We start from the raw sequence: 24,666 nt of genomic DNA on the forward strand, positions 1-24,666 counted from the left end.
CAGCTAGTTCATGACACGTGTCCTGAGCAGCAGTGGCCGGGAATGCATTTTTCATCTGTGCAGTGGAAACTTGGCTCTTCCTTTGAGTCCAGGCTCTCAGACTTTTTTGCCTTGAGGTGTTTGTCATGCATCACACAAAGGATCATTTTTAACAGATCATTCACAACTTTGTGACTCTCTTTAAAACACTCTCTCCTGCCTGCAGCTGTTATGCTGATCTGGACTTGTTTTCCCTTGGTGAAAAGAATGATGTGAACTAAGTGTTGGTTTAAGAACAGCCATGAGGGTGTTCTCACTGCAAGATCCTTGCCTGTGATATTTTACTGCAGTGGTGTGGGTGGCATTTAAATTTGTTTGATGAAGCTTGCTGGCTCTCTGAAGGACCAAACTGCAAAAGGCAGGGAGGAAAGGGGCAGAACTGTATAAATTAAAGATAATTTTACTCTGGTGATGATGAATGTTTACAAGATCAATTACCGAATTCTTGAGGTGTTATAACAGCTGTTGTAAAAGACAATTATCTTGCCCTGGCTTTCTTTTGAGGCTTCGTTAAATCTGCATTTATACTCACCCTTCCTTTTTCCTTCAATGTTTCTTCTCTGTGAGCAGAGGAGGAGAAAAATACTGTTGGGTGGTAAATTGTGGCTACTTCCTCTATCAAAATTTCTGTTACAGCTCCTTGTTTTTCAGTTACTGAACATTTAGACTAAGAGAAACTAATTTTAGCATGAGAACAACTAGTTCCAAAATGCTGTGATTTTTAAATCATGCTAAAAATACCAGGGGTCTAATTGAGAAAAGATGATGACTAAATGTAAACCATTGTGTCAGTACAGGTTTCTTTCAAAAACTGTGTTCCTTGAAAAATCTTTATTTAAAGATGTAAAGGACTTCAGTTGTGTTTAAACTTTCTGGCTTGGCAATTACTGCCATCATTGTCAGTTCCTGTTGCATGAAAATGAAATGTCTTTCTCTTCTTTTTAGTCCACAGAGTCTGTCTGTGAAGTTGAAGCTCTTATGGAGAAGATGAAGCAGCTGCAGGAGTGCAGAGATGAAGAAGAAGCCAGCCAAGAAGAGATGGCCACACGTTTTGAAAGAGAGAAGAGAGAAAGCATGTTTGTGTGCTCTTCAGGTAGTGCAGATGTAGTCTGTATTTATTGTATGTATTTATTAAGACTTTTCCCAATTATTTGAAGAAATACTCCTGCAAAAAGGGAAAGAAATGCTATTAGATGTCACACAAACATTACCATTTCTTTGAAGGAATCAGTATTAGAGATGCCTTGTTTTCTTCCAGGAACACTTAAAAGCAAAGTAGTGCCAAGATTTGTGTCTGCTTGCAGACACACCATAACACTCTGACCAAAATTGTGTTTAATAGAAACCTCCAGAAGAAATGGAATCTCTCTCTTGAAAGTTTTAGAAATTGCACAGGAGATTTAAGCATCTTGCAAGATGTTCTAAAAACTAGACATTTGACATGCTTTGCTATTTAAGTGTATGTAATGCTACTTTTCAGATGACCGAGAGACAATACTTAATCTTTTACAAATTTAGGCTTGTAATGGGCTCTTCAATACAATTTCCTCTAAGACACACTTGACATGGGAGTCTCTCTTTTAATAAGCTCTCTGTTTCAAACCAGTTTTTCTGCTGATATTTTTACAGACTTTTGAGTTAGGGGGAAAACATCCCCTAGATTCAGGGGATAGGGTGAAGACTGCAGTACAAGAGAAGGGAGAAAAAATGTTTGTCTGTAAGAAAAAACCTGAGTGTTTTTCATGGAGTTACCTCTGAACACCATAGCTGCAGTCACAGAACTGTACCAGAGAATCTTAAAACCGCTAATCCAGTGAAAATGTGTTTGATTAAAAAGCACAGAGACCCATTCTTCTGCAGGAGTTTTGCTCATACACTTCCAATTTGTTCTATCCAAATTGTGTGCAATTCTGTTTGACATTAACAGAAGATGAAGAATCTGCAGCAACAAGAGATGTGTCTCGGCACTTTGAGGACACCAGCTATGGTTACAAAGACTTCTCCCGACACGGAATGCACGTGCCCACCTTTCGTGTTCAGGTAAGAGGCTGGGGGCTGCCATCAGGGGGCTCAGGGAACAACCTGTGCCAGATACCAAACCTGGAAATGGCTGTGTTCTCACTGCCCCGTGGGTGAGGCTTAAATCAAGCCAGCAAATGAATGACCCCTACCCCCAGTGGATTATCTGCCCTGGGATCTTTACTATACTAAAACTCTGGTTCTTCACAAGTTTATTTCTGAAATGCTTCATTCTGCATTTTTACTTATTCTAAGGATTATTCCTGGGAAGACCATGGTTATTCCTTGGTTAATCGTCTTTATCCAGATGTGGGACAACTACTTGATGAGAAGTTTCATATTGCTTATAATCTGACTTACAACACAATGGCCATGCACAAAGATGTGGATACCTCAATGCTAAGACGAGCTATTTGGAACTATATTCATTGTATGTTTGGAATAAGGTCAGTTTTACTCTTTTTATTCTAAACACATTGGCATTTCTTTCTCAGGTTGAACCAGAACTATTTATTAAGCAAACATGCATGTACTTCTAAACATATTTTTGCTTATGGGGGAGGGCCACTAGTGCTACATTTACCCAATAATTTGTTTTGCCATAGGAACTTAGAAACAATGCAAGTGAAATAACTGCTGCTTGAAAATGAAAGTGTTTTTCTTTCAATTCCAAACAGATACGATGATTATGACTATGGTGAAATTAATCAGTTGTTGGACCGCAGCTTTAAAGTTTATATCAAGACTGTGGTTTGCACTCCTGAAAAGACCACAAAAAGAATGTATGATAGCTTCTGGAGACAGTTTGAACACTCTGAGAAGGTACAGTTGGTGTGTGTGCTGAGGGACAGCCCCACATCAGTGTCTCCCTGACAGCCACAGCTTAAGCTTTAGCTGGTGCTCCTGGGGTTCTGCTCACAGTCAAGTCATTGGGAAGTGTTGTGTTCCTGGGCTGAAATAATCTCCCCTTTCCTCATGCCTGTGTGCTGGGTAACAGCTGACATAGACTGGGCAAGTTCTGAGCAGTACAGGGGGTTAGACATGACAATGGTACAGCTTCACCTCAACTGCAGTCAGTACTGCCTGTATCCCAGAGAGGCAGCAAAGTGGTACACAGTCCATTCATCCCTTGGCAGCAGACTTGGAACAGCTCTCTGGCTGGCCCAGGCTCTTTCCAGTCCCCTGGTCCTTCTGGCATGGATAGCTCCAAAAGAGTTTTTTTATCAAAGCCTAAAAGCTCTGCTGCTGGGTTACAGCCTGAATTACACCTCCCATTTCCTGTTATTAACTCCCAGATATTGAATCCATTAAGTTTATGTCCTTCAGTTTTTCTTTGAAAAGGTATTTCTTGGCCTCACTTAAAGTCAATGCTGAAACATAAAGATGCAGAAATCATTAATGCTCATATCATTAAAGGCTCTAATTCTTGATAAAACCCCTTAAAGAAGGGTCCTGTAACTACAATGATTTAATGTTCAAGCAAAACACTGCCTATGTTTTGGTTAGACTGACTGTGATAGATGAGCTTTCCAAGCACACAAATCCTTCTTTAAAGCCCAAAATTTTGCATCTCCATAGCCATCAAAAGCCAAGACTCATTCACATATGTGTCACTGAATGCAATAACCACACATTCTCACAGAGATCATGCAAATGAAACCACACACAGCCCTTACATGCCAGAGCAAACTCACAGCAACCTGCTGTCAGTGAAAAAATACTTTCACACCCTTCCCCCCACAAGTTTCTGATTTCATCCTCAAAGAAATGCAGTAAAGGCATTGAGGAGATGATGTGGGGAACTAAAATTCTTAGCTCCAGTAGCTAGCTGAACACCTGTGTGTCAGGAGAGATAGAGGGTTTATCACACTTGAGAGTTTTTCTGGTGCTTCACCTTTGCCAACCACTCTGTGTTGTTCAGGTGGAAGCTGCCTGTGTGTTTCTCTCTCAGTCCCCAGGGACAAATGTCCTTATCACCTCTGCCTTTGCTATCACCCCTTCTGCTCCACAGGTACTCACTGCCCTTCTGCCTTTAGTCATTAGCCTCACTGAAACTGAACAAGCTGTGCATATTGTGCTGCCAGAGAAGGAAGGGCTTGTGTGCTTGAAAGCTTGTCTGTTATTTCCAGCTAAACCAGCTGGTCTGCTAAAGGATGATTTCCTCTTCCTATGGCCCTGGCCCTACATAAGTGTGCCCATGGGCCAGTGCCAGACTGTGCCACAGTGCCACAGGGTGTGGCATTGGTTCCTCTGCCCCCCTCAGTGAGCTCCACAGCGAGGTCTGGCTGTGACACGGGCAGTGCTCCCCTGCTGCTGCTGCACAGCACAGTGCCCACAGCCCCCAGGCTTCCTGTGGCTGCAGGTGTGGCGGTGAGCTCGGTGCTAAAGCAGAACTTCTTCTCTCTCTGCAGGTCCATGTAAATTTGCTTCTGGTAGAAGCTCGGATGCAAGCCGAACTACTTTATGCTCTGAGAGCTATTACTCGCTATATGACCTGATGTCTCTGGCTGCCTGTCGACGTTGGAATGTTCTGCAGCTGCAGTATGGCAGAGGAAGATACGAAGCCTCAGGACCAACAGTAGCTATAAGTTAAGATGCCCATTGTGCCATAACTCCTTTAGTTTCAGCTATTTCCATGTTTGGAATATCATTGCTGCCGCTGGGCAGCGAACGCTTGGCAGTTGACAGACAGGGTTGTGCAGAAGTGCTGCCTGCTCATGGTATTTTGGCTTTAGACAGCCCGGGACATTCTCTGAACTTGTGGCAATATAGCAAACCATAGATACATAGATCTTGTGTTAAGGCAAATACTGCGGGAGTCAGAGTGTGAAAAGAACTGGGACTTGATGGCATTTGCTTTCCCTACGAGAATAATTCTAGAAAATCTTGATGCTGCTATTTGTGCAGGTGGAGTGAACAGACCCAGGCTGTTCCAGTTGAGCTAGAAGTGAAAGTGAGCACTGCTATTGTCTGAGCCTTCATTGTGTGTGGTTTCAAAAAAGCCTTGTTATTTAGATTCCCCGTTTAATCAGAACTAAACCTCTTCTGTCCACACTGATATTTGAAAGATAGCAGTCAATTTTCTCAACTAGTTTAGCCTTAAAAACAGGATGTTTGTTCAGCATTATTTCGTGAGCTCCAAAGTGCAATGGTCTTCCTATGGAAAGAAGGGGACTGGAGTCCTCAAAGCTTCTTAGAGATCTACCTACACAAAGTAGCTTCTTGTCCTCCTTTTCATGGATGAACCAAGAAGGAGCTAGGAAAAGGTGTGGGAATGTTGTTCTAGACTGCCAAACAGTCCTACTGTATTACATGCCCAACGCTGGTCTTAATGATTTTTGCAGTTGCTTAAATAACTAGGCTAAAAAACATCTATTTTTAGTAAATCAAAACGTGATTAAAATGCTGACGTTTAATATACAGTGGTTTTGGAGAACACATGAATACTTTTGTATGAGTGTGAATTGCTTTTTAAATCTGTCAGTATTACTGGTATTTTTGAAATAAAGGTAACAACTTTTTCTCTTGGCGTTTTTGTGTGGTTTAACTTTAAGCTTCTGTTCTTACTGGGTGTGAGACCATTTAAAATGTTTGAAACAGTAACTGAGCAAACAGTTAAAATCATGAGCCATGAATTTTTTAACTGAGTCTGAAATGGTGGGAGGAAAAGTTTAAAAACAGAGCTAGAGGTTCACTAAGTGTAGTGGGAACACCTCTTCTGTACTGCTGGTATTTTCACCTATTTGGACAAAGCTATCTCAGGCACAAGGTGTGAGTCCTGGGGTGTCTGGTGCAGGGCCAGGAGTGGGACTCGATTATGCTGATGGGTCCTTTCCAACTCAGCTGATTCTATGATTTTCTGTGATTCTGTGAAATGGATTTTCCCAAGCCCATAAGCAGTCTAGTTTCTGTCCTCTGGCCTGGATTTCAGCTCAGACTGGTTTCTTTTTCTACAGGACCTTCTGAGAACAGTTTTAAGTTTACAGTCCAAGAAGCTAAAATATCTAAAAAGATCTAGGGGAGAAAGATTAATAAACTGTCAAAAATTGTGACTAACAGGAAGCATCTGGTGCTTCCTCTTAACTGAAAATACAGGATTTTTGATGTTCCAAAAGCAGAGCAAAACTTTCCTGTCTTAAGGGCATTGTACAGCTGAGCTGGGCCTTTCCAGTCTGTGAACAGTTCCTGCAGCACTTGAGTCTCCAGGTGCTTTCTGAGGTCAAAGGTAGACATGAATTTTTCCAAGAAACCTAAACTGGCCATTTCCATCCTATCTCTCCAGCCACATCCAAGTGCCCTCTCACTTTTCAAGCGGTAAACACTGCAGTGGATCTGTGTGTGAGTGGCTTCATGTGGTCACAGCTGCCATCAGAGCAGAAGCCACAACCTGCAGGCAATCCCAACTCCCTGCCCAGTACTCCTGGGCAGCTCCAAGAGAGCCCCAGCCTGTGGCTGTGGAGTGCAGCAGCCTCTCAGCTGTGGTGCTGGCAGCTCTCCCCAAGGGAGAACAGGAATGGGCTCCTGGACACCAGAGAGCTGCTGCACTGAGGTCTGTGGCAGAGATACCTACCCAAATGGTATAAGAACAGACCTGAAATCCAGCATTCTGGGGCTGCTTCTTACTACTCACAGGTTTTTCTGCAGAGAAAGACAGAGGCTGGTATAGCTAGACAGGAGGGGTGCTCAAGAGTCCTGTGCCACCCTCTCTTCTCAATCCAGCTCCTGTGAATGTGCCTCTTTCTGTCCAAAGGCCAGAGCTCACACATGGTGGCTGCCCCAGGATCCCCAGCTCTGCCCAGCTGCAGACACAGTACTTGAGGCTCCTGGTTACAGTTTGATTAGCAGTAGCTGACGGAATTAGTGTTGTATTTGAACAAATCTTAATTGCCCAAACACCACCTTGACTTGAGCCAGCCATCAGTATCAGCTGCCTTCTGACTGAGATTCAGCCCTTGTCAATTCTGATTAGTCCTCCTAACAGGGCTTAGCCACAGGGGCCTTTTCCAGTGCCCCCACCCTGCCCTGCACAGCCGGATGTTTGCCTGCCTTGCTGTGACACAAATGCCAGGAACAAATGCCTCCAGCTTCTTCCCCACAGGGACTACTTACCCAGCATCCTTTCTTTAATACTCTCTCAAAGCAAATCCATTCTTTTCTCCCAGAAACAAATGGGACATTGAAACCATTTATCTTCCCTTCAACTTCAGCTAAAATTAAAATGGCAAAAGAAGGGATGATAATTGAGATATTTTTGAGCTGAGCAGAGCTGTTGTTGGAGCCAAACCACACGGAATGCCGAGCACTTCTCTCCTGTGGATCGGCCTCCATGACAGAGGCCGCCACCACACAAGCTCCCAAAGCAGGGCTGAGCCTTGCTGGGCACAAGTAACACCTGAACAGCTGAGACACAAAGAATGGAGCAAATTTTATCACTTTCACTGAAGTTTTCTCACCACTCCCAAAACCTGGACCATGAAATCTCCCTTTCCCTGCCCCATAAAAGCAGGGATCTAAACTAGGAAAGAAGTCTTGCTGCCCTTCTACCATGGTGCTACTTCCCAGCCTCTCTCTCCTCCCCTGGAAGCAGAGGTCTGGGCACTACCAAAGGCAGAGAGAGCAGTGCCACTGAGGGAGGAGCTATGAATCCCTGCCTCCCAACAAATTTCTCCAGCCTCTCCCAGCACCGCCAGGCTGGAGCTGCTCCTGCTGCAGGGCCCAGTGTGATGCTGCTGGCCCACGGGAGCAGGAGCCTGGCAGCCCCTGCCCAGCTGTTCATTCCCAGTAATCTGAGGTCAGCAAAGAGAGAAATGGGTCAGGGCTGTGCAGCTCCCTGTGGCCAACTGGTCTGTGAACGCTGGAGGCCGGCGATGCACCTGCTGCACTAATCCATGGCCTACAGGAACTTTTACATGCTGGAAGGATGAAACTGAGCAATAAACAAGGCAGCAGCAGGAAGGAGGAACAGGGAGAAAGAGGCTGTTATGGCCCCACAGATGGAGACACAGGTTCAGGGGAGACAGCTGGCCAAGAAGTCTGAGAAGTAGAGGCACACAGGCAGCTCCTGGGAGTGTGGGACCAATTGAAAGAAGGTAAAATCTTCTCTGACATCAGGGATATGGGTGTTTTGCCTAAAGATGGGAAGTCCCAATTCAAGAAAGACCAGCACAGCTGGGCCTACATCCCACCAGCATCAAGGCAGGAGCTGGGTTAGCTGGGATACCCTAGACCCTACCCCCCAGTGTCAGAAGGAAAAGGGGGTGACTTTCCCTGACCACCAACAGTGTTCGATCTGAAGAGTGAAGCTCATGAAGGAGCACAGGACAATGCCCCAACAGCACCAGGTTACTCTGTCACAGAAGCTCCTTAAGGTAAAAGTGTGTCAAGGTCTGTAGGTGAGATGTGGCTCCTGTCACATAACATTCGTTTGCACAACATTTTTGGTACCACAGAGGTCCAAGTACTCACTCATAACTTACTTTTTAAAAATTAGAAGTTCAGCAAGTATTTTTCCAGTGAAGAAACAATGCAATTACTAGACAAGTCACAGTGAACAGCTGCTGCATCAGCTCAGGTATATTGTAAAAAATAATTACACATGCAAAGATTTCATACAAGCTCTTCAGAAGATAGCATCCAGTATATAAATGCCAGTCTTTTCTGACTTTTTTTAGAATAGTCATGCTCTCCAACAAGCTTACCACTGGCAATGTACAGGTATATTAGAAATATACAGAGTTTACCTGATAAAAACACCCCAACTGATTAACATGGAGTGATAGACTCAGCTGGAAGAGTGATGGCTTTGAATTCTGTCAAGAAGCTTTGCTGCCACGGGTTTGAACTCTCTTTCCCAATATACTCTTTGGCAGTCCTTTATATCTTTGTCAAGGCTGCACTCCAACTCTACCTCTTCATCTGTAATCAAGGAAATACTGTCATCAGTTTCAAATAAAAATACATTCAACTACATATTTTGTGACACATGCAGCTTACCAGCTGTGTATGCTGATGGCTTAAAAACAACTGCACTTGAGATAAGTTAAGCATCACTGTCTGAGGTCTTAGATTTAATTGAAAATAAAGGATGGTAAGGTCAGTAGAAGAGTGAAAATGGTACTGCAAGTTCTTTTATTCTCACAGCTCACAGGTGTCTCTGAGACAAAAACTGTCTCTGAGACTGATCATTTATTGTGACTGTCAGTCTGGAAAGTACCCAGGGTTTAATACTGCCCACAGCAATTTTCCTGAGGTAAGCAATCCATTCATCTACCTACAACTATGTTTTTCCTGTCCCAAATTGCTCTGCTAATCTGGAGACTCTTTCAAACTCTACCTACTCTCACACTGAAGGAACTTGAACCACACTGGTTACTGGATTTACTGATGCCCTCCCTTCCTCACAGATTTCAAAAATAAAACAACAGGACAGTCTTTATTAAAGACAATGTTAGGAATGAAAGGAAGTCATCAGTCATTTTTCCCCTTCCATTTTGCTTAGCACTGGATGTGGCAAAGAGACAAACTCTAAGAGAAAATACAAATCAGTCTGCAACCAGAAGCATTCTCCTGAATCAGGAATCCACAAACACAACTGATAATGCTGAATGTTTTCACACAGTTTAACAGAAGGATATTTGACAGGATTTAGGCCTCAAACAAACCTAATATGAAGGTAGAATCCTGCTCCAAATGGGCAATACTTAATCCTTGGCCTACACTATGAAAAAGCACCAGATTCACAATGTGTTAAATAAATAACTCTTTAAGGGAGCTAAGTGCACAGTCACAGCAGGTAAAAGCAACTTGGGGCTAAAGAGAAACTTCAGTTACCCACATTTTGAATCAAACTTTATGTAGAAAAGAGATGCTCCAAGAGCAGTTACTCCCATCCAAAAGCATGCCAAGGTGCCTGTGCAGATCAGATGGCCTGAGCTGAGACAGGTATGAAGGAGAAAATGACATTCCTGTGTGTCGTTTCCAGCTCACACAAAGCTACCAGCAACTGCAAACAAGTGGATCCTCTGCCACTACACTGCAACTACCAAAATTAAACAGAGGCTGATGGTGAGAAAGATTCCAAAAGGGGTTCTATGTAAGGAGATGACATTTAGAGTCTATCCATAATAAAATAAAGAGGAAAAGAACACCCATTCTTTCAAGAAAGATGTCATATCTCTGCAGGAAGAAAGCTTGTAATCAGAGATAAAATCCAGCCTCTGACATCAAATCTGTATTTGATGATGTCATGGGATAATTTAGGTTGGAAAAAACCTCTGGAGCAGAGTCACCATGTACCAGCTTGCTCTAGTCTGTGTTGAGTACTGAACACCTTCTAGGGCAGCAGCCTGTTCCAGTGCTTAACTCCTGCTACAATGGAAATCTCTTTTCCTAATGCTTAATTGGAATTTTGTCTTATTGCAACCTGTGCCCATTAGCTCTTGTCCTGTCAATGGCACAGTAACCCAACATACCTAAAATCAATCTCAGCAGCAGAGAAGCCAGAGACCCTGAAGTGGAAAATAAGGGATTATGGGATTTGTTTTCAAGGAGAATTGCCTTGCCTACTCCTGCTTTTTTCTACCCAAATTAACTCTGTTCAAACACAGACTGAGAGGCATTTCTCCCTTTTATTAGACAGCTGTGCTCCCCAGAAGTTGACTGAATATTTATGGAATCACTGAGGTCGAGAATTCCAGCCTACAAGAACAAGGGTCAGAAGCAGTTCAAAGCTGAAGTGTTGGACTGAAGCAGTAAATTTCCCAAAGCAGAACGTGAGTAACGCTGTGGATCAGTGAGGATCAGTGTTCCGCATGCAAGCTGTGCATCCTCAGATAATTTAATTTTCCCACGACTCTCCTCAAAAACCAGCAATATTGGGTCCTGGCCAAAGAGCATATGTGCTGGCTGCAAGCCCAGGAACAAGACAAACACAGTGGGCCTGCACACTGTGGGGGAAACTGGAGCCTGGAGTGCTGACTCCTGCAGTCTGCAAGGGCTGCCCATCCTTGAAACACCAGCAAGACAGGGGCTGGCAGCCCTGGAAGCTCTGTCATGTCAGGTAAGAGTTCACATGGACTGAGATTCCAAAATAACCTCCTGGAATTGAGAGTGGAGGTAAAAGTCAGCATAAGAAAAAGTCTGGAGGGAGAGGGAGAAACTTTATTTTCAGTGAATGACCAAAGAGAAGAATGTTCCCAAGACAGAAGCTCATCTCCATCGCTGCCTGTGAGGGCCTGGGCCAAGGCAAAGCTGCTGCCAGGGGCCTGGGAACAGCAGCCTCCAGGAGCTCTGAGCCAGCGGAGTGACATGAAAGTCAAGCAGCTGAAAGAAGGTGAATGACAAGTGCCATTGGAAAGCAGGGCCACTGCATCCCAGGCTGCTGGGATCAGGCAGGGAGAAAGAAAAACAAATAGTGCCCTTTGTCCAGCCTTTCTCTTGGGCACAACATCTTTCCAGGCCACTTCCATTCCCTTTTGCTTCCCTGTATCTTTTGTCGTCCTGTGCCAGATGGGGAAGGGAAAAATAAAGGGGAGGAGGCCAAGCACAGCAGGTGAAGAGAGGTGTCTGCTGTGCCATGCTCCACTTTTTCCGCTTCCTGAGGGTGTGCTGACGCTCAAGTACAGTTCACTGGCTGTCAGCAGTTGCCTCCTGCTTCCTGAATGATAGAATCAGAGCAATGACGGTTCAAGGCTGTTACTGGACACAATGGGAGGAGGAAGATGCAACACAATATCAACCAGCTGCTATTACTAAGATTTGCTGGCTCTCTGCACACAGAGGAACCAGATCCAATGAATAAGATGTGCTTTTTCTACAGCTCCTCTTCATACTACAGTGTGAAGAATGACTGGCCTTCTGATTTAATTCTAACCTGTTCCTAATTAATTACCATTACAGCAGCATTGCAATCACAACTGTAACTGCAATTGCAATTGTACACAAACTTCCAGTTGATGAAAGTTATACTGTTCACTGAGAGTTACAACTGCTATCCAGCCTGGACTTTGCAGTCAAATCAATTGCTTCAATAAGGAGTGTTAAATGCAGAGGAAAACATAAGCATGTACTCTCTAAAACAAAGATATATATACCTCTCCATGTGTGCCAGAAAATTCAAGCATGATTGTGGCTGTAAAGTTTGCAGATCTCTTGCAGAATGTTGAAAAGTGCAGCAATAACCTTGAAACACTGCTATTTTCAGATAAATAGATGGAATTACTGCACGCATTAAGATAAAGTCCATCATAGCAAGGAATGTAATACAAGGAACTATTACAGCAGTGAATATCAGTAATTCTGCTGTAACTGGAAAAAAATCCTCACAAATCCACCCACTTTTCTGATTGTCTACAATGAAAGAGACTGTGAGATCTCACGTTCTGTCTGGGTCTGACAGTAAGTATACATCTTTAATCAATTTCCAATTAAAATCATATCACATATAGTTAGTTTCCTTCAATTTGATTTATATTTTAAAGATTTTTTGAAGATAATTGCAAGTGATCTACCCAAAATAAAATCATAAGCAAAGCAGTGCTCAAAAACTAAAGGAGGAAAATTACATATACTGACTGCAGGACTATTACACAGCCACTGAACTATGTAAAATTTGAAGCAAAAGTAAATGCCCAGATGAAAAGATGCCACTGGGTAAGCATCTTTTCATCTTTAAAGCATCATCTTCATCATTAAGTAAATCAAGGTCTTTACATTAACCTTTCAGCCTTGTGAAGCAATGAGCACACCTTTCCTGGCCTTAGGGAACAGATGAGAAATTGTCAGGATGTTGTCCTTGCCCACAAGGAGACCATGGAAAGACAAGAAAGGTGGCCAGGCAGGAAAGTCAGCCCGCTGCACCCCAGAAATGGCACAATGCCCAGGGAGCCCAGCGTGTGCTGCACAGGGACCACTGTGCTGCTGCACAGCCCACACTGGCCAGCCACTGAAAGCTGCAGCACAGACTTCCCACCCAAACTCATCCTGCATTGATTTTGCTCCTTCTGTGTCTTTTATTGAGGAAAAGAGCCCAAGGCTGGGATTCTCACCCAGAAGTGCTGTGAGCAGCATCAGCAGGGTGTTGGTGTTCCCTCCAAAGCAGGAGGCCGCGCTCGCCGTGTTCTCGCTGTAGTTCCACAGGGTTTTGCAGATCAAACATGAGAGCTGCCAGTCTGCTGGCCCAAAGTCTTGTAAGCAGTCAATCAACCTGTGGGTACCAAACAAAACCAGTGCTTTGTTCCATGGAATTTACTCCTGAGCTCTTGAAAATCTGGCAGTCTAGAAATGTAAGCAAGCTCCGTGGAAGTTTGCAGGAAAATTCTACGCTAATAAACATCAGATGCTACTTTCTTCCTCAGTAACTTCCCCCTTTTTATTAAGTGTAGTTCCCCAAGCATGTGGACATGTCTTTTGTCTACACATGTGTCTGCCTGCCTGCAGGCTGCCCACCCTCTGTAACTTTCTAACCCAAATGACCAATTTCACTCACATACTTTGCAAATGTAACCATTTCAAGGACACTAAAATTCCATCAAATTTCATTACAGTATGTGACTGTCCCAAATCCGTGACTACCACTAGAGCAGAGATTGCAAACCAAGCCAAACTTTATCAGACACCAACGATTCATCTGGAAAAGGTGGTGAGGAATGCAGAAAAAGCTTCAGTCAGAATATCCATCTTACTACACATCAGATCATCTCACCAAAAAAACAAATCCAAAGGAATCTGCTATTTCTATGATCAAAGAATTACCTTTCACAGTCAGTGAAGCCTCACAATTTTGTCGATCTCACCCATTCTTGCATTTCCTCTCAGAAATGCCTGTTTTACTAAGGTGTCCCTTAAGTGAGAGTAATCTTTCACTGCTGTTCTCTTCTTCAGCCTTAGGAACCCCTCCTTCCCTCACTTCTACAGTTCACAGAGAGATTTATAATCTGCTGAATAGTAAAGGATAACTACTATATTCAAGTATGGCTGGAAATATCAGTCATTGAAGACCACCCAAAAAGAGGTTTGCTTTTTTCCTCCTCTCTGAAGGCAGTCATTGTGGAAAAACAGGAGGCATCTAATGAATAGCCAAAAAAACTTGCCCTAATTTTTTTAAAATGTAACTCTCTGAAAAGACTAATTCCCTATTTTCTTTGGGCAACTATATAGTGGTACAATAACCTCAGTTCCAAAAAATTAGAGCTGCTTTGGCACTGTCAGGATGATCTCCTTAACAATCACTTCCAAATTCTCTAGATTCATTCCAGGCTGTTTTTTGTTCCTTCCCTCACAAATTTTCAGACACAGTATAGAAAATTCTGAATTTATATGGCTCTATAGGCTACAGAATATTCTATATTATAGAAATTTCTCACATTTATTATTCAATTTGCCAGCAACTTCTTTTTATTCTCCTTTTCCAGCTTTATATTGTAAGTTAACTAGAACGTGGGAAGGAAGGATGAGAAGACTATGCATTGTTTACAGTGTATAAAAAAGTAATTATATGATGTATGAACAGGAAAGCATTTCAAAGTCAGGCATATTGTTTCATAACTGTGGGCTGTACCAACTGCTTTACAAGCACAGGAACATGATCTTTCATGTTGCTCCAATTAAGCTGGATCCGCTATTATCTGAACATCAAAGCCACAAGTGTTGCATCCACGGTGCTTTTTCAAGGTCTAATATCCCTTACAATGTTACAGTGCCCTTAACTTGAAAGTCCCAGAGAGAGGAGACCCAGGAGTTGTTCCCTGCAGAGCTTGGCTACATCAGGAAGTTTTCCCTACAGAACCAAGTGGTTACAAAAATTGCAAGGGACCATCTGGTTTGTAATTTCCTGAAGTACCTTCACACCTGCCTCAGATGCACACTGACCCTGCTGTTCACTGTAGCCCACCTAGGACCCAGTTAAGCCAAGCTCAAGCAGCTGCTGCAAAGCCAGGCTTTAGTTGCTTTCTTCTATGGTACCCTCTGCTGTGTAGATCACAGAGGGTGTTTGGGAGACTTTTCTGTAGGGTTTGGCTCTTATGAAAGGCTGGTTCTCAAAGAACTTTAGATACTAAGTATCTACTATGCTGGCATCTTTATTACAAGCTACTGGCCCCAGAAAAAAAAAAATCAAATTAAAACTTTTTGGGCAAACTACTCAAAATTACTTTTCTCAAGCACAATCAGGAACTTACTTTCCAATTCCTCCTTCTTCCATGAGAAAAGCTCGTTTGTTCTCATCTACTGTGATATTGAGCAGAACTCCACAGGCAGGAAAACAGACCTCTCGGTCCTTGGAATCCAGCAAAGCAATCACAAACTTGTATACTGGATTGTAAAAAGGAAACAATATTACCAGGAAGATGGATTTACCATACAAGTAGGATTACAACACACTTATTAGAATGCAGTCAAATGCAGGCTACCCTATCCAAAAATTCACCCTTGTAGCATATTACTGTGACATTTGTAGAGGAGGCACATGACAGAGCAACATTATGCTGAACACCAGTTCCTTCAAAACAACAAACCAGAAATTCTAGTAATAAAAATACACCAAAGAAATGTGGAAATCCCATCAGAAGTTGACCAAACTGAATTGAAGCTTATTTCTTAAAAGTATCACCTCCCTTTCCATCCCAGAGTCAGCAGAAACTGCAAGGATTTGGCATCTGGCACTCAGAGGGGGAAGTTCTTTCCCCTGTGAGTGCAGGGTTGTCCCAGACTGCACCAAGTCCAGCCCGGGGCTCCAGTGGGAGCAGCATCCACAGCACCTGCTGGCACTGACTGTGGAGCTGTGCAGCCAGCCCAGCCAGGGAGTGGGAGCTGGGCTGGCCTCTCTGAGAGGAAGCCTCTCTGCAATGCCTGAGCTTGGCACACCAACACCATTGTCTCTCCAGCTGGAAAACTTAGTCCTTTGACTGAGACTGTTCACCAGGAACCAGCTCCTAAGAGTCACTTCTCCCTTCATTTATGGTGATGTGCCACCCTTGGAATAAAGAGTTGCATATTGTGACATGATCACCTCACTTTCAGCATGAAGAGGCAGAGAAAAAAAATTTACAATGAAGTGGTGTCTAAGCTGATGACACACCTTCTGTGGATAGCAAGGAGTTGCCATTTTCCCCAAAGCTCTTCAGATACACAAAGCAAAAGAACTTGAGAAGACTTGTACCCTACTTCACCCCGAGGCAAACAGGAGGTCTTTGCTGAGGCAGTCAAATCCAAGCCACATGTTACAAAGTGCTAACAAGCTGTCAACTGTGGGAATCAAAAATCTGAGATTATGAACCTAAATGAGATTTTAATTGGATTTTAATTTTGTATCATATCACTACTAACCTGCAGGATCTGAAAAGCTATTTGAGTAAAGGGAAATTTCAAATTTGAAACTTCAGAAAAAACAGAGTTTTTGTAATATGTACCTTTGTGAAAGTATATTTTTCCTAGTCCAATATTTCCATTTTAATGAAACTGAAATGAAATGGTATTTATAATGACTATTATTGGATTCTAATGTTTGCCTAATTTGCAAAACATCAGGGAAGATTGATTCTACCCTTTAACTGAGACAGCTTATTAACAACTTTTTCTTTTTAGAACCATGGACATTCAAAAATAGAACTCCTACAAATGCAAAAGTAACTCACTCTTTTTCTGCATGATGAAGTCACGGATCTCATGATGCTGGGAAAGATTGCCAAAGACTCTGACAGCCTCCACAACTGCATCCATATTGTCACTCATTAACAGCTTTAAAAGCACTGTTGGTTTGCAGAGAAATTAAATAAAAATGATAAATCACAAATATATGGCTCTTTTTTATCAATGAATATCAGAATGCAAACAGCAACAGCTATAAATGTAAAAAATGGGAGCAGTTGTCTGTCTGGTGGCAGCAAAGGGGTTGAGCTGATGGTAGAACAAGAACAAAATCGCGTATGGCTTCAAAGATAAAACAAAGAGCTCCAATATGGGACTAAGTGCAAAGGAACAAGTGAGGAGTTATAGAGACAGTCTAAGCACAGTTGTAATAAGGGGAGCCAGTTTTGCTATGCAGTTTCGAGTGGGCTCATGAAAATCCAGGAAGACATAATTTAAAAAATAATATAATATAATAATGTAATATATAATTGATTTAGATCCTGAACAGATGGTCTTATGGTGGGATGAAATTATTTTCTGACATTAGCTCTGTTTTCTCTCAGTGCTGCTATAACAAGCAAGTGTTCTCTCAACAGCTACTTAATATTGTCCCAATCTGATGCATTCACTTCCTTGCTGCTTTTCTGCTTAGCAGTTTCACATATGATCAGTGTGTGCTTCAGCAGCAGGAATGAGACCTTCAGCACTTCCTAGGAAGAGCTACAATCATGGAAGATTTCTGTGCATGGCAGAGAGTGATGTTACCAAAGTTACATTTATCAGTCTTCTGTGAATACAAAGCAAAACACTAAAATCAGTCCATCACACCAAGGACTCAAATAAGTCAACCCTTAGCCCTTCATATGACAGAAGAGAGAAAGAAATATAGAAGGGAGGTTGGCTTTGTCCTCATTACTTCTGCCTCTGGATGTTGCAATACTGAACACATCTTGAATTTGTCTTAAAAAGACATCTGAAGGGATTTTGTCCACCACTCATATCAAACAGGAAGCATTCTCAAAATGCCTGCAGGAGCAGAAAGCCTGCTGGTCTTGCATCAAAAGGTTTCCTCTTTCCTCAGTTCAGGAAGGTGATGGGACTGGCTCCACATGCCAACACACAGGACAGAAGTAATTTGTTTTCAACCAGCAACAAGAGGCAGCTGGCTTACAGGTGATAAAATGAGTTGTGACAGAACAGCAGAAATGTCACCTACAGAGAATATTATGTCTACCAGTCCAGGCACTGGGCTGACAGCCAGGATATTTTTTCCTATTCCTCATTCTACCTATTGTGTGAACTTCAGGTTCCGTCTCTCTCCAATGTTTGGTCCATTGAGACAGAGAGATGTGCAAGACACAACCTCTCTACCTTTTGTACAACATTAACACAATAGTCTCAGAAGTCAGTGCAGTTCCTACACATAACTGATTATTGACCACCATGTCAAGAGGGGAGAGAATCACTCAATATAATATTGCCAATGGATTTACAAGCCAGAAACAGACACAAATCTGATTTTACAGGTATAGAAAGTAAGTTTTTATCAAGAAGAAAAAACCCTCTTGCCATACTGTGATTAGAAGGAAAAAGCAACGTGATTATTTTGGTTCAGGTATATGGATTTTGAACAAATCTGGCAAAAACTGCTGAACAGAAAACAATACAGCAAATTCCTTTATGGAGGAAAAGAAGGGGTTTTGTGAACAACCCAACTATTTTCATATAAGTCATAGTGTTTTCAAGAAAAATGGGAAATCATTACTGAAAGACTTTAGCCCTATGAACTTTATACTCCTGCAAGATAATACCACAAAATGTTATGCGTCTTTCTGTTGTGTCAAAATGTTTCTGCTTTCAAAAAGCTGTACAAAAAGTACTCGTTTAAAAGTCCTTACTTTCAGCAATGTGTAGCTGCTTCTCCTGAACTGCAGAATTCTCCACTTGGTAGTAGGACAAATTGTTGATTGCTCTTGCAGCATTGATGACCAACTCTTCACAATCATCGACTGACTTGTATTCTGAGAGTAAAAAAGCCCCAAAACATATGCATATGTAGATAAACACACACATGTGTCTAAATTTGCAGTGCATTAGATCCCAGAAGCAGAGTGAATAATAGTTTATGTGGCCACTACTACAGTCAAACCTTCTGTTGTTGAGTAACATGGCAAAAGGTAACAGGAACACCTGATCCAAAAATGGCAATACAAAACCATTCTTCCCCATTATTAATTTAGAGAAATCATTGTGACTCAGGCAAAATAGTTTAAAATTTAGTTAGTTAAGATATTCTACAAATCCTCTTTGCTGTTTTAAGATGGCACTGAGGAGAGTCCACATGTAGAAACAGGGCTGTGTGATAGACATGGAGAAAAATTGGTTAAAAACCCCTTCAACAATATTTGACAGACTTTTCTCTCAGATTTCCTGACAGAATGCTAACATGTAAAAAAGTCTGAAAGACTTTTTTGTCCAAGGTCTCTGGCCTCAGAAGCCAAGAGTGAAGGAAATAAAAGAGGGGTAAGTTCATAGGGAGACAGAACATTTTGTAGTAAACTGACTGATAAAGTGCTCAAGAAGAGGAGAGGGTAGCAGAGAGAAGCTCTGAAGGTCAAAAGCACTTACAAAATCATTAAGACAGTTTCAACCCATGAGACAGAACCAAGTTGTGCATCTGACTTGTCTCATCCCTCATGACTGCTAAGACAGTGTACAATCAGGTTGATTACCTTAACATAATATTTAATGTTCTCATTACACAGTAAAATACACCGAGCTGTTTAACATGTATCTTGTCACAGTTAAACTCTGTTATGGGCCAAACAGACCAGCCCTAGTCTGTAATTAGATTTACAAGGGGATCAGTAAGTGGTAAAGGAACTGCAGTCCTAATCCTCCATTTAGAGGGAGACACTCTTCCATCTGAAAGAGATAAAAGGTTGGAAGACTGAAAAAGAAGGAAAAAAGTAAGAGAAAATTCTTTAAAGAAGCTGAAAGTTATGGGTGCAGAGAACAGGAACAATCCAAAACAGTCACAAAAAATACAAACCTTTAAAAAAAAACAAACCACCACCAAACACATATATAGCACTTGATAACAACAAACTTTCCTTATATATTAACTCTCAGTGAGATGTGTTTAAAATAAAATTTGTTTTCTTATCATTAATGATCCTATCTGCAAATCTGATCACTGAATTAAAGACTTCTACAACATCTTTCCCCAGATACTGAAAAGTCAGTACCAAAGTAGCAATGCTTCTCAAACAGGCCTCCTACATAAAACAGTTTATGAATGTCAGCCAATTGACTTTGGGGTTTCTTTGCAATGGAAAGTCTTAAACTCTCCTTACAGGCTGAACAAACATAACAAGCACAACATAAATGTTATTACCTAGTATTGTAACAAGTAATTCTACAAGAGGATGGGCAGCTGCCAGAGCTGCACCTACTCTAGGGTGAATGGAGAGGTTGGCCAGCACTCTGATCAGTTTTATCAGAACATCTTCTGCTTCTGAAGGATACTTTGGTTGGTTTTTTCCTTTTCTATCATGGTGCCATGTCAGTGCATTCAAATCAAGTTCATAGTAGGTTTGGAATAATGATGTCAAGGTGTTAACACTTTCTTTTTCTTTAAAAAATTGCTCCCGGGACTGGTCATTCCTTGCTGTTAAATTCCCAAGAATGAAGATGATACGGATAACCAAATCCTGTAACAAAATAAATAAATCATGTTACATGGACAACATCAGAAGGTGGCACCTACTTAAAAAGAACATAATACTTGATTTGCTTCCCAATTCAGATAACAGCACATCCAGAACAACTGTAGGAATGCCAAACACACTAGCTAGAAATAATTTTTTATGCTACCAATTTTCAAAATTTGATTTACAGAAGAAATCAAAAACATCTGACAGAACTAGATACCACTGGAGTAATTACTAATGCAATATACTTAGTAAAGGTCATCTATTTTTACCAAGCCCACAGTAATCTTAAAACATCTTAAAACCACACTTTATATAACCAGACTAATCAGAAAAATCAGCAGAATTTACTAATCTTTCAAGAAAGTGTCAGCTGTGACAGGAAGAGACCACAACCTTTCCTTTTCTAGGCCTGGTAACCATTTTAGAACCCTTGATTTGCTACTGTTAAATCCAAATTAGATTTTATTCATTTTGTTGTTCATTCTAACTGCTTACAGATAGCTGACTTATTTGTTCCTAATTTTTACCAGAAATACAATTTAAGTTCACTGGTCTGTCATTCCTCAATTCCTTCTTTCTCCTTTTAAAAACATGCACCCTACAACCTTGCAATTCTTCATAACTTTTCAAGAATCCCAGAGACTTGGATCCCCTTTTAAACACCAAAAGGAAAATTGCATCAGCTGGTTTGATGACATTTAATATGCTTCAGTTTGTTTTTTAGTGACAAAAGACTCCAGGCTAAAGTAGAGATTATTCATTTGGTCATACATAACCATTTCAGAAAAAGAAGCAAAAAAAAAAAAAAAAAAAAAAAAAAAAGGCATTTCACACTTAACTATCCACAGTACCTGCCAGTAATGCTCACCTTCTTCTGAACACCAGAGAAATTATTTCCTTGCTGTCGTCTCAATTTACTATAAAAAGTTTTGTTTCTTTTTATGTCCCTCTGTAGTTGCACCTCACATTGTGCTCTGCTGGGGTTTTTTTTCTGATTTTATATGCTCTTCCTACCCTTTTACTTTTATCATTGCTGAATGAGACCTACTTTCTATTTTTGTAAGGTATCTTGAGATCTCATGATTTAAGCAAGTTGCTCTCCTCCTAAAGCACTTTCTAGCCTGACCTTCATTTTGTACATACTGAGATACAACCTTTTAGTGGCAAGACTAGAGGATCCTAACTGAATGGCAATTCAACGACATCCCTGCCTGTTTATTACCCACCAATATGTGACAAGAAAAAAAATTCTGAAAATCTAAAGTAACTCAAGTTTAAACTACTTCAAACATTTCCCTCTGTCACTTGCATCAAAATCTACTCATTTAAAAAGAGTCTGTAGCTTTAGCTTAATGGTGCAGGTAAAGTAACAGCATTTCTTCAAGTACAAGAGAAACATCTGCTTTTAGCTGCTAACCTGCTGTACTTGCACTAACCTAGAATTTTACTGAACAATTATTCCACTGGTTTTGTTCAAATATCATAATTATATTTACACATATTCTAACCCTCCCTGGTATTAGCAACATAAGTTAACCAGGCTCAGTCTAACTTGTTAAACAAGCTAATACTGAAGTACAAAAGATGTTTAGGCAGCAACTCTTCATTTGATACCTGCCTTCATCAGTAAGTTTCAGGTCCTAAGCCTCTGCCACAAGACACTGGCAGTAACATCCTCTCAGGAAGATGAGTGCTATGCCTGAACATGAGAAGCAGCAGTCTCCTATGTAAGGAAATGGTTTTCACATTCATGTATTTAATAAATCACTCTGTAGGACCCACTTCCACTTTTTTTTTTTTTTTTAACTAGGCATCATATTTTTTGTTAGGCTCTAAATGTCATCACAACAATTTTTTATTAATATTCTTAATGACTAACCACTAAGAGCTTTCACCTTTGCTGGCACAACACCCAACTCACAAAGGCTGTAAAAATTTGAAGCAAACAACTGATGAATCAGAAGAGAGAACTGAAAAAAGCAGGCAATCTAGTTTGACTCGTTTATATTGACTTTCTAATTTTGGTCAAAATGGTATCAGCCCAGCAACAGCTCTGCCCAATCAGGAAAGAGACAAACAGGTACCACACAGCAATCAACTGATATTTTGAGAAGTGTGATCTCAGCTGTGCTTTCCACCTACAGCCCAGCAAAACAAACTTATAAAATACTTCTTTTTTAGCTAAGCACATCCGGCTTTAATAGAATAGTACCAAAGTTGCATTATCTTTCAGTGAAAACTTAACAAGCAAGGACAAAAAGGAAAGCAGTACAACTTCTCCTGAGTAGTACAATGCTCAAGGATTTGTATTATTTTTGGCTATATTTCTTTAAATGCTCATGGATAAGGACTGCAAGAGTAAGAAGCACCATCTTAGAATGGCTGTGTAAAAAGATACATGCAGAACTCATGGTATTTTGAAACTGCTTGCAAGACTAAACCTGTACAAGGCCCATGGGCCTTTCTGTAGCAAAAAATCAATATAATAAATGAGATTAGTGTTCATTTCCACATGTTTGGAGTATTAACTACATACGGAATTTCAGACATTTTTTCACACTTACAGAAAAATTACATTTATCAGATCAATTTCTATCATATGGAAGTTTAAACATTTATTGCACTAAAGACAAACTAGATTAAAGATAGGAATTACACTCAGTTATTTCATCTTTTTACAGTGAGGCATTCATGTGAGACATGATGAACACAGAGTGTACTCAAACCTGAGTGGAAGGCTATATATGAGAGCACACAGCTTCACCTACATAAATAAATTTGAACAAACAAATCAAGAAAAGCTTGAGAAGATCTTTTTATTTGCTTCATATCTGTGAAGAAACTGTGATATTTTGGGTTTTGAGGTGGTAATGGCACTACATACTCCTTCAACATTTAACTCTTATTCTTCTGGCAACTGACACATAAACACTAGATCATGATGGATATGAAAGGTTTTTTTGCTTATCTACTTCTAAAACTCTCTTCCTTGCCCTGCCCTAGCAGCAAAGGTACCCCCTGGACCTGCTGAGTCACAGAACCTGACATCAGTTTATCCTGGCAATAAAGTACACCTGCCTTCAGTGTAAACATGATGAGCACAGGTACAGACTGTACAGGCATCTTATCAGGAAGGAAGGAAAGCAAATCAGGTCAGTAGTTGCTAACTAAAACAAGATCAACAAGGAAGGACAGTCTAATCTAGAACCTGTGAATGCTGGCCAAGTACCTGCTGTTACTTTATCTGGGCCTTCAGAATGAGGGGGACAGTACAAAACAAAAGGTCAGATGCCAGCAGCTGAGTTCCTATTGAATCATCAGCTACAAATGAAATCTGCTTTCCATGTTACCCAAATTTCAGTGGAGTTAGTCAAAATTCTACCACCTGCCCTGATTCTCATTCAAATCTAATTTACACTTCACTTCCAAATTTGTATTTCTGCTTTATTATGCACCTTGGAAAGAAAACTTGGGAGTTTAATAGTCTACTTATAGGCAAAATTACTGTAGTTATACTAACCCAGAGCTAATCTCTTCCAAATACAGTAAATATTCATCTTGAAGTGACATTCTAGCTGGAAAAATTTCTGTTCAACCACAGAAAAAACAGCTGTCACAATATGAAATTCAATTTAAAGAATAAAAAAAAGGGGTAGAGGGCAGTGGTGTAGAACACACTGGAAGTATCAAAAACAAATAGAGAACCTCCTGACTAAGTAATGTGAAATAAGGAGCAGAGAGAAGTTTTGCAACAGGGACAGCAGGGAGTACCTTGTCAGTAAAGAGACCCTCCTTCCCCCCCAAATATTAATGCATTTGAGGAGAAGGAGAGACCATTAGTAAAATGCAATTATACTGTATCCACACCATAGGACCCTACTCAGTAATTTCTACATCCCAAAATCTGATCTGTTCAGCTAAACTTTTCAGAAAAGGGTTCATCTGCACTTAGTGAATTTCAGCTATCAAGAACTTGTGCTTAGAACTTGTCCATTTTGTTTGTGGACGCCTGGGAAAGGAAAAGAAGAAAAGCAAGCACACTGTTACCAGAACAATCTTTGATGAAAAGCTGTGTAGGTTCTCTAAAAAAAACCAGTATTTCAGAAATTAACTTAATAAAAAAAAGTTGAAAACCATATCCTCCATGGTATTGCTCCAATGACTGCTGATCTCTCTTGTTAAAACGTTTATTCTTATTACTACTTTAAATTCGTTTATTCTTATTACTACTTTAAATTTGAACAACTTTAGCCCCTATTTCTTATCA

At 41.0% G+C, this 24,666-nt stretch overlaps 2 protein-coding genes across 14 annotated transcripts in view; one reads left to right on the forward strand and one right to left on the reverse strand.

The window, feature by feature from the left end:
- Positions 1-5,579, forward strand: part of SESN1 (sestrin 1) — a 78,666-nt gene extending 73,087 nt beyond the window's left edge. For all 4 annotated transcript variants that reach the window (XM_071438787.1, XM_071438796.1, XM_071438816.1 and 1 more), the window contains 5 exons: positions 985-1,132; positions 1,967-2,079; positions 2,314-2,504; positions 2,736-2,880; positions 4,470-5,579. In XM_071438787.1, the coding sequence (XP_071294888.1) occupies positions 985-1,132; positions 1,967-2,079; positions 2,314-2,504; positions 2,736-2,880; positions 4,470-4,556 (684 nt within the window). In that variant the 3' untranslated portion in view covers positions 4,557-5,579. The remainder of the gene's footprint in view (positions 1-984; positions 1,133-1,966; positions 2,080-2,313; positions 2,505-2,735; positions 2,881-4,469) is intronic.
- The window catches only part of ARMC2 (armadillo repeat containing 2), a 70,460-nt gene continuing 46,217 nt past the window's right edge, over positions 424-24,666 (reverse strand). For 5 of the 10 annotated variants that reach the window (XM_071438765.1, XM_071438729.1, XM_071438744.1 and 2 more), the window contains 6 exons: positions 20,081-20,396; positions 18,582-18,704; positions 16,689-16,802; positions 15,234-15,366; positions 13,104-13,261; positions 424-8,973 (listed from right to left, as the gene is read on the reverse strand). In XM_071438765.1, the coding sequence (XP_071294866.1) occupies positions 8,840-8,973; positions 13,104-13,261; positions 15,234-15,366; positions 16,689-16,802; positions 18,582-18,704; positions 20,081-20,396 (978 nt within the window). In that variant the 3' untranslated portion in view covers positions 424-8,839. The remainder of the gene's footprint in view (positions 8,974-13,103; positions 13,262-15,233; positions 15,367-16,688; positions 16,803-18,581; positions 18,705-20,080; positions 20,397-24,666) is intronic. The other 5 variants (XR_011681050.1, XR_011681039.1, XR_011681036.1 and 2 more) reach the window with 5 other exon arrangements.

The sequence above is a fragment of the Agelaius tricolor genome, unplaced genomic scaffold, assembly GCF_023055355.1.
Source record: "Agelaius tricolor isolate 1412-34295 unplaced genomic scaffold, bAgeTri1.0.p SCAF_1, whole genome shotgun sequence".
Lineage (NCBI taxonomy): Eukaryota > Metazoa > Chordata > Aves > Passeriformes > Icteridae > Agelaius > Agelaius tricolor.